The 9,873-nt window shown below is 43.7% G+C and overlaps 1 protein-coding gene across 2 annotated transcripts; it reads left to right on the top strand.

Annotated features, from left to right (window-relative positions):
- The first annotated feature begins 2,248 nt into the window (after window positions 1–2,248).
- On the top strand, window positions 2,249–5,051 carry LOC119307340 (histone deacetylase HDT2-like). Of its 2 annotated transcripts, none has more exons than XM_037583418.1 (4): window positions 2,249–2,550; window positions 2,734–2,850; window positions 2,987–3,135; window positions 4,855–5,051. In XM_037583418.1, exons 1-4 carry the CDS (start codon window positions 2,344–2,346, stop codon window positions 4,859–4,861), a joined length of 480 nt encoding a protein of 159 aa, XP_037439315.1. In that variant the 5' UTR covers window positions 2,249–2,343; the 3' UTR covers window positions 4,862–5,051. The 2 variants fall into 2 exon arrangements, with proteins under 2 accessions (XP_037439315.1, XP_037439314.1); XM_037583417.1 differs by having other exon boundaries at window positions 2,256–2,550; window positions 2,734–2,859.
- The last annotated feature ends 4,822 nt before the right edge of the window (window positions 5,052–9,873 follow it).

Here is a 9,873-nt window from a genome sequence, read left to right as displayed (position 1 = left end):
CAGAATCCACCTCGGTCATATCATAGCGGTGCTTAGGCGAAGCCCTGCACCGTCATCACGCCGTCGTGCTGACGGAACTCTCCCTCGAAGTTCTACTGGATTGTGAGTTCGTGGGACGTCACCGAGCTGAACGTGTGCAAATCGCGGAGGTGCCGTACGTTCGGTACTAGGATCGGTCGATCGTGAAGACGTATGACTACATCAACCGCGTTGTCATAACGCTTCCACTTACGGTCTACGAGGGTACGTGGACGACACTCTCCCCTCTCGTTGCTATGCATCACCATGATCTTGCGTGTGCGTAGGATTTTTTTTTGAAATTACTACGTTCCCCATCAACTAACATATCTGCTCTCCACGGGCCTCCCCTTCGGTAACTCTTCGTTCCAGTATTTTTTATAATTTCCAGAAAAAATCTCTGTTGATTTTCAGCGCATTCCGAGAACTTTCATTTCTGCACAAAAACAACACCACGGTAGTTTTGCGAAAATAGCGTCAGTCCAGGTTAGTTCTAACCAAATCATACCAAAATCATGTACAAATATTATAAACATGGCATGAATACATCAAAAATTATAAATATGTTGGAGACGTGTCAACGACCATGCTCTACAGTAGAGCACTGTAGATGAGTAGCTGACACTCTTCCTACATCATGTGACACCTCAATAGTGTAGTTAGGCCATGTTGGCCATCCCTTGTCCCCTGAGCACCCCTTTATAAGGTGACCCTGGGAGCCCATTTTCTCTCAGGCTCACACTCCCTCTTTTTCTCCACACACACCATGAGGCAAGTAAGAGAGCACAGAGCTCTCTCGTTCCTCCCCCAGACAACTTTAGGAGCAACCATGTTCTACTATATAATCCGCATATACACCAGACATGCATGACTAGGGGTGTTACCTCCCAGCGAGGGCCCCGAACCTAGGTAAACCACCGCGTGCTGTTGCCCGATCCCATCCCAGATCTCCACAGTAGCCTTGCTCTCACCTCTTTATAAGCCATCCCATGTCATCTGCCATGACAAGGAACCCCCAGTGAGAATACCACGACAACTCTCGTTGACGTGGGGTTGCAACTTTTCTGCACACGGTTCCAGCACCATCAACGGTGAGTTGTAGCTTTTCTACGCTCCTCGCCAGTCGGTAAGCAGAGTTGCAACATCTCACCGGCCGGTGGTAGCACTTCGTCGCCGGTGACAGAGCTTGCAGAAGTTGTGAGAGGCATGGAGGGAGGTTGCGGTCTGTGAAGGAGCAGAGCCGCAACGGCTGGGGGTGAAGAAAGAGGAAAGGAGAAGGGCAATTTCGCGCGTGGGCCCATCCATGTACACTTGGCTCGCGCGAGACGGTTGTTTACGTGGGCGCGTGCGCTAGCGTGGCGTGCGGGCCGGCGGAAAGTTCGGCCAGACTACTGGCTCCAAACGTTTTCCTTTTTGGAAAGAAATCATTGGGGGTGGTGCATTGCTTCTACTGGCAAGGGTGCGAGGTATCTTCTTAAAAAGTTTTTTTATCATTTATGCAATTCCACCACTCAGTTTTGCCACTTGGAGTTTTAATTGCTAAAAAATGCCATCACTCCTTTAGGCGTATGCTAAAAAAATGCCACTAAACACTATTATTGTCAGCTGTAAGCCCGTTTACGATGTTATATGACCAAAATACTCGTGGACTAACATATCTGCTCTCCCTCGATCTCACTACGATAAAGTGTGGGTCCCACTCGAGCCCCAACAACGTTGTTATTTTCCTCTAAAATCATTCACGTCTTACTCTTGACAAGTGGAGCCCACACTTGTCATTTTGAGATTGAGAGAATCGACATGTGAGTCTAGGGTTATTCTGGTCATATAACATGGTCAACATGTTTGACCTGACACTAACAATGTTGAATGGTATTTTTGAGCACACGTCTAATGGGATGATGGCATTTTTTAGGTGTCTAATGATATTTTTGAGGAAACATCTCATGAAACGATGACATTTTTGAATAGTTGTAATTTTTAATGGCAAAAGTGAATAGTGAGACGCAGCTAGTGGCATAAATGATAAAAAAACTAAAAGAAAAGGAAAAAGAGTAAAAAACAAAAAGACAGAAAAGAAAAATGAAAAAAACGAGCCGGAAGCTTCACAAAACTGGGCCGAGAAGCTTATGGAAGCTTCCCATAGATCGGGACCTGCAGAAGCTTAATGGGCTGGCCCATAAATAACAGGTGTGGGCGCCGTCAAACGAACGGCGTGGCATCCCGAATAAAATAAAAGTAGTCGAGTCTCCGCAATCGTCGAGCCATTCGCAACTAGAAACCCTAGCCATCTCCCCACGCCGCCGCCGTTCCCCTCCGGCAACCATGGCTGGGATGGCATCACGCAGCGAAGGCAAGACAACCGGCGACAAAGGCTACTGTAGTGTGATTTATTCACCCTATCCACAGTCGTCGCCTCTTCCTCCTCGCCTGACCGACCTGTTCCAACAATTTGGTCTGGACAAGATCCGCGCGATCATGAACAGTTCTGATGGTAAGACGTTCGAGCAAAAGATCGACAAGTTACGAGAGGTGCGCCCAATCACTCACTTGTCTTCCGTCGTCTAGTTTTGTCCTTCCATCCAGATTTCAGTTTTGTCCTTCCATCAGATTTCAGGTCTCCGTTTGTTTCAAGATCGCTATAATTCGTAATCCCGTGCTGGATCTGTATACCTCAGTTAATCCTTAGGATATATTCTCCTTACATTTATTCAGGAAATGAGTGCTTTCGAACGTGCTCGTAATGAATTCTTCGTCGAGGGCGAGGATGTTGACGAGGACGACGAAGACGACGAGGACGACGACGTGGATGTGGACGAGTCGGATAGAAAGGCAGGGAAGGTGGTAACAAGCTTCGTTCTATCCATATGTTAAAATATGCACTAAATTCTTTATGTTGGGCGAATTTGTCTCTCCATTCTTTGACTAATACCTGCTTCTGATCTCCACCATGTTTCTGCCTGTTCAGCTCTTAGATGATGACAAGAAACCCGATATCACGAAACGACCACACACTCCTATTGGAGATGAGGTGGAATGCAAGAAGCCAAAGATAGCAGAAGGCTCAAGGTGCCAAGGAGAAGAACCTGGGGCTGGAGGGATAAAGAATTCCTCCTGGTAGGTAGTGTTTTATGTGTATGAAATTCCAACCTTTGTTTTCTAACTTAACATTGCACCAACACTAACACATTTCAAATATGCACTTGGTTTACTCTCGAGTAAGCTGCAGTTTCTGCAATCTCTGATGTTTAATGTTGCATCAGCCAGTTGAGCAGTGACCACTTTTATCCAATGGTGTCAGACTGTTGTTTTATGCAACTTGAGAAAATAAATAGATAGCTTTTATCATAAAAAAATCAGGTTGCTCATACTGCAGTTTACTCTCAAGTTGCAGTATTAATTCTTCCAATACATTTCGGCATTGGCAAAACCAGCACCTTAGAATTGCTGTCATTAACATCCTTTTATTGATGAGGTATTAACAATAGATGGCTGTTAAAATGACACCTAGTTTATATATATAGCATACTTATGTAGCTTCACCTGTCGTCTGAACTATGATTATATGGAAGCCCTAAAACTTCATGGAATAATTTGTACCATCTAGCAAACTTCTAAGCCCATGCTTAAATTGGGAAAATTGTATTTCTCCCAATGCAATTCTGCAGCGCCCAGTAAATCTGTTCTTTGGACTCAAATACTTATCCTCTAAAACATCAGGTCAAGTTACCTTGTAGAAAAACTTGTCTCTTCAAATGGTCTCTACTTTGTTATTTTAGCACAGTTGAATTCATACTGTGTATTTTCTAATTAATTATATTGGTGCTTTCCAGAGCTCGCTAATGCTTCTGTTGACTTAGCTGTCCCTACTTTTTGAGGAAACGTTCAATTGTTCTTGAACACAGAAAAATTTCAGATTATCCCCTCTTATACCTAACCCACCTATATTCTTTAACTTTAAAACGAGTTAATGCGCAACCAACTATATAACCTAGCTTTGTTTTTGGGATTTTTACCTGCATGTCTTAACTAGATGAACCTGTGTAGAACTCAAACTCATTAGGAGTCAGGTGGTCTGTCCTTTATGAAATGTAACCAAAATATGAACTTAGTTGTCATGCATATACCTTGTCTTGTCAAATGCTTACACCATGTTAAAGTCGTATTGTTGTTTGTCTTCACTTTTGTTCTGTGGGGCATATGTTTACTATTTCTCTAGCATTGTTTTGTCTCTTGTCTTTTTGTTGGCCCACTTTCATGTACTCCCTCTGTATCAAAATATAAGATGTTTTTTGGCACTATGACTGTGTCAAAAACGTCCTATATTTTGATACGTAGGGAGTATTTTTATCCATCTAGTCCTTCTGTAATTGGTTATTAATTGCGTAATTCTGTTTGAAATTAGGAGCCACCAAAAAAGTATTGAGTTAACAGACCACCGCAGTGGAGTTCGCATACTTAGGCCCTAATGACTTATTCAGAACAGCCTGTGTAAATTTTGGGTTATAAATTGTACTCCCTCCGTCCGGAAATACTTGTCATCAAAATGAATAAAAGGGGATGTATCTAGACGTATATTAGTTCTAGATACATCTTTTTTTATCCATTTTGATGGCAAATATTTTTGGACGGAGGGAGTATCTTAGTAGTTAATGTGCACATGCTTGCTTAATTGTTGCACTCAAGCTACTGCTTTTCTGTGAAGTTGCTGCTTCTAATATGTTTATATGTATTTTGCTTCCTTAACCATTAATTGAAGTCTTAAATTCTCCATTAGTTTTGTAACCAAGGCTTAATGTGTGAAACCGCTATTCACGGTGTTTTTTGTTCTGACAGGGTCTGATGACAGGGGAATGCAGTAAACACCAGAAGCATCAAAACTATGATCTGGAACAGTATCCTGAATAAACTATTTTCTGGATTATGAATGAATTCTGAAGCATGGGGCTATAAGTGAACTATGTAACATGGATTTGTAACTATGGTGGATGTTAAGTTAACGTTCTATTTGTGCATCGTGAATGCGTGCTGAATATGCGTCTGCTATGGTTTCGTAACTTTGAGACTGGGCATGTGGTACTGGGTTGCCGTAGGCCTGCAGCCGCTGTACCTACGTTTCATGCTATAGGTATGTCGTCCGAAGAGTGCCCTTTGGATCACGTAAGGGCAACTCCAACTGGCCGATGCAAATGGACTTGGTTTTTGTTCGTTTGGATTGGTTTGGTGTTGGGGTGTTTTTGTTTACTACTCCCTTTGTTCCTAAGTGCGTGATTGGATTGTCGTTTCAGGGACGATTACAGGCGTAAAACATCCAGCCGGAAAATCAATACGTGCTTTTCGAAACAGCCGCTTGGTTGGTTGTTTAGATCCGAAAAAAACGGCCGGTCAGTGCCTTCCGCCTGGAAAACTAATACACAGCTCCCACGCTCCGTTTTCTTTCCGCCCGGTTTTTACGGGTGGCCAGTTTAATACGGGTGTAAGAAGTTACAGGTGGAAAATAAATTCGGCGGAGAAACGACGAACCAAGCGCGGCTTAAATATTTGTCTTTCTAGAGATTTCACCAAGTGACTACATACGGAGCAAAATAAGTGAATCTATGCTCTAAAATATGTCTATATACATTCGTATGTTGTGTCCATTTGAAATGCCTAGAAAGACAAATATTTGGAAACGGAGGGAGTAGCAAATATGCCCAACGGGAGAAATAATGTTCTTTTCCATGTCTCTTAACTCAAGTACCTATGCATCATCGCAACCGGAGAACAACACATGCAGATTAATATAGTTAGTGATGCTACCAAGATTCGTCACTACCCAACTTTCTCATTTTCCAATTCAACCTAGGCACATTTGACTCGCTTAACTCACATTTTCTGAATTCAATCGGCTTCCTCATATCGACTTGCACCCCCCACGTAGAACTATTTTGGACCACTTACCGCAACGAGTGTTGAGCATGCAGGTTGACTGTCTAATCACTATCACCATCCCCTTCCTCTTTCCACCATTTTTTTCCAGTTAGCATCAAGCTTATCTCTACCCACATGGTCATCTTGGCTCTTTCGTGCCTCTTTGTTCACCCCAACTCTATGTTGGCTGCGCCGTTAGAAAATAAATTTAAGACAATAGAACTCAAACTTATCTAGATGCCCCTCCCTCTCATCTCTGAGCACATCGTGCTCCGTCGGCGGCAATGGCGGCTCCTTCTGGCTGGATTGAGGCGCGGAGACCCATGCTCCCCTCATCTGGTAGGATTCCCTCCTCCGGCGGGATCTCCTCTCCAAGCTGGATGGTGAGCACAAGATCCCCTGCTCAAGCCTCCAACCACGCGGCAAGCACCAGCAAGAAATTTTGTTTGTTGGGGAATGAACGAATTGAATGCAAGATTGCATTGTTACAAGGACGGAGAGTGGAACACCATCTTTGATTTCTCATTTGATCCCACCTTCTCTACTTGATTCCCTGTTTGCTCCGTGTTGAAGTTCATGAACAAAAAAAACTGGAAGATCATGCGATAGGTTTTATCCTGTACTGAACTTTTTTTCTCCAATCTTCGTATTTGTTGTGCTTGAAAATATTAGGACTGATCTTTTGGTCCGTTTTCTGTCAATGAGTAAATGTTGTGTATAAAAAATCAGTGCTCGATATTACGATTGCTTCATCACTTCTGCTTCGGTAGACCCCCTAAACACATCGAGGGTTGAGATTGTCCTATACCTCTTCATAATAGAGGGCAAGATGGTCTTTGTAAAAGTACTCCGTGAGTCCTTATACACCGATTAGACAGACACGAACAGGCCAGCCCATTAAGACATGCCCCTCCTAACAATAAAAGCGAGGTAAAAATAGAAGAAAGGGTGAGCTCGTGAGGATTCGAACACCAGAGCTCACATTAAAAGGCACGCGTTGCTAACACAACAGGGTTCATACATATGAAATATTTTCTCAAAAAAAAGTTAAAACTTGTACTGAACAAAGTAGGAACAAGTTTGAAATGCCGTATTTTTATTTCTATTTTCGTTTCTCCTTTTATTATTTTATTATTTTCTTTTTTCAAAATTCACAAACTATTTTTAAATCTTGAACCTTTTCTTAAATCTGTGGACTTTTCAAATTCGTGAATATTTACTTCAATTCGTGAAGTTTTTCCAAACTCTTTTGTCAAATTTGTGAAATTTTTTCAATTTAGTAATTTACCGAACTCTTTGCTGGTGTCCGGATCGCTCCCAAGCCCACTTCTGACCACCCTAACCCACACAAACCCCTTGTCCCGCGGCCGATCGCGTTCTTACCCCATGCCAGCTGCCCGCATTAATGGCGATGTAATCGTGTCTGGCCCGGCATGGCCCGCCAGGGCACGATTACTATACGGGCCGTGTCGTGCCGGCCCGCGTGCTGCGCCCCCAGGCCCAAGCACGACCCAGTTAGTAAGCAGGCCGGCACGTTGGCCCATTTAGCATGGTGAGCCGCATGTATTCAGCCTGTTATTTGACACACTAAGCGTTTTTAGCCTATTTTTACATGTTGGGCCATATATAGATGTATAAAAAAAACATAATCGGGCCATGCCGTGCCGGCCCGCGTGCCCACTCTCCAGGCCCAGGCACGGCCCAGGGCGTGCCGTGTGCTGGGCCCGGCCTGTTTAGCCCGTGACGTACCTGGCCCAAGGCGGGCCGTGCCGGCGCGCTCACGGGCCGGCCCGAAAAACCGGCCCATTTGGCCAACTATAATAGATATCTACTACGGCGGTTCTATGCCCTGTCCGTCTGTATGCTGTCATTGAGCAAGCTCGCCGTCTGAGAGATGACGGGACGGGTGGACAACCGCCATGACCGCGAGCGGGAACGCCATGTGGGATAGTTTGTCACTAGAGATCAAGCACGCGGTGGCCGCCCTTGCCGTCGCGTGGCAGAGCCGCCATGCGAGGCGAAATGAGGTTAGCTTGCCGGCCAGTTCGCCTGAGGTCTCCGACGATGAGAACAACTCCATGATGGAGACGGGCTCCGACGACACCATCCCGGCTCCTGCGCCTCATGTGCACGTCGGCTTCACCATGGAGCAGGCGCAGACGCAGTACAACACCGCCACGGCGGAGGTGCAGGCTGGACCAGTGCCTTTGTCGGTGTTCCAACAGGCGAAGAAGGGACATAGGTACAACCTGTTCCTCCTGGGGCAGCACCGGTTGGCGGAGGGCTAGATCTACGGCGAGTGCGCAAGCAAGGAGGGCGTGTCAGCCATGGCCGCGATGAACCCTCATTTCGTCGTAGAGCAGTGTGCCATCTATGATGTCGTCTGCGCTCAAGCCACTGCTCGTCGGGAAATGGCCGCCGCTGAGGCGCAGCTCTAGGCGATCGTAGAAGAGAACAAGGTCAGCTGCGCCTCCTACACGCCAATGAACCATCCGGCGGTCCAGTGGGACAACAACAGCCCGGTTAACTGAATAGTCCGAGTCAGCGTATATAATTGCCCAACACAAGGCACGGGTGTCGCGCGCAGCCAACTTCTCCCGGGTATTAGTCCCACCTCGTCCGTGAGGGGAGATGCCACAAAGATTTCCAACTATATAAAAGGTGTTGCTGCTACAAATGAATCGCAACTAATGAAAACTGTACCATATTGAATTTTCGGTTATCTATTTTCAATGACAATTTTTGGTTTTTGTTTGTCCAACCAAATTTAAAAATTAACCAGATGGTGAAAACCAAATTTTTGGTTTATACCGAACACCGTACCCACTCCTGGTTGCCGGTTTCTAAAATTAAAAAGATCATAGTTTAAAGTAAAGTCCACAAGTTTAAATAAGTTTATCGATATGAAAAAAGTACACAAATATAACAAAAAGTTCATGAAATTGAAAAAAAAACTTTATCGATTTGAGAAAAGTACATAAATGTGCCCAAAAGTTTGGGAAATTGCAAAAAAATTAGGCAGTTTTGTAGGATTATTTTCCAAATCGATGAACTTTTTCAGTTTCACAATTTTTTTTTTCAAATTCGTAAACTTTTTTTCAAATCGATGAACTTTTTTCAGCTTCACGAACTTTTTTGTCCTTGGAGCTTGGGGTGGGCATAACAACCAACAAACCAAATACCGAACATAAAGAACTATTTTTTTGTTATTTTGTGTTGGTGTTGGAAAATTTCTGCCACATGTTCGAGTGCGGCGTTTCTGCTCCCGAGCTCATCTGCACCTACCCTGACGAAAAAAATCAAAACAAATACTAAACAAATTCAAAAAAATTCTATTTTTTGTATGGTAGATAAGTTTACGCGGGAGGTGCGCTCCAAGTTTTAACTTATTTGGACATCTGAGCAGCTCTCAGCAAAAAAGACAAATTCGGGGTCTGTAAAAAGGTTTACCGTTCACGCATTGTTCTGATCTGATTTTTTTTTTTTTTTGCAGAGAGCGGCTCAGATGTCCAAATAATTTCAAATCTGGGGCGAACCTAACGCATCAAATTATCTATCATCCAATTTTTTTTGAAGTTTTAGTATTTGTTTTGATTTTTTTTCTGACCAGGTGCAGATGAGCCTGGGCACCGAATTGGGTTTTTGCACATGTTCGCGTTATAATATTTATTCCTGCTCATAAAAAATATTTGCATTTTCAAAAAATTGTTCACTATTTCAAAAATTGTTCTTGTTTTCAAATTTGTTCCTTTTTTAATAAATGTTTGAGATTCCCAAAAAAATGTTCGCATTTCACAAATGTTTGACATCACAATATTTTGTTCAGAAACTTGAAATGCTTGCGTTATTTATTTTCAAAAAGAAAATCACGTTTGGAATTTAAAAAAGTTTAATCTGTTTGCAGCTGATGGTTCATATACACCGGCCTGCCTTTTTAGACACCAA

The sequence above is a fragment of the Triticum dicoccoides genome, chromosome 5B (genome assembly GCF_002162155.2).
Source record: "Triticum dicoccoides isolate Atlit2015 ecotype Zavitan chromosome 5B, WEW_v2.0, whole genome shotgun sequence".
NCBI classification, from domain to species: domain Eukaryota; kingdom Viridiplantae; phylum Streptophyta; class Magnoliopsida; order Poales; family Poaceae; genus Triticum; species Triticum dicoccoides.
This window is presented reverse-complemented; position numbering and strand designations above follow the sequence as displayed.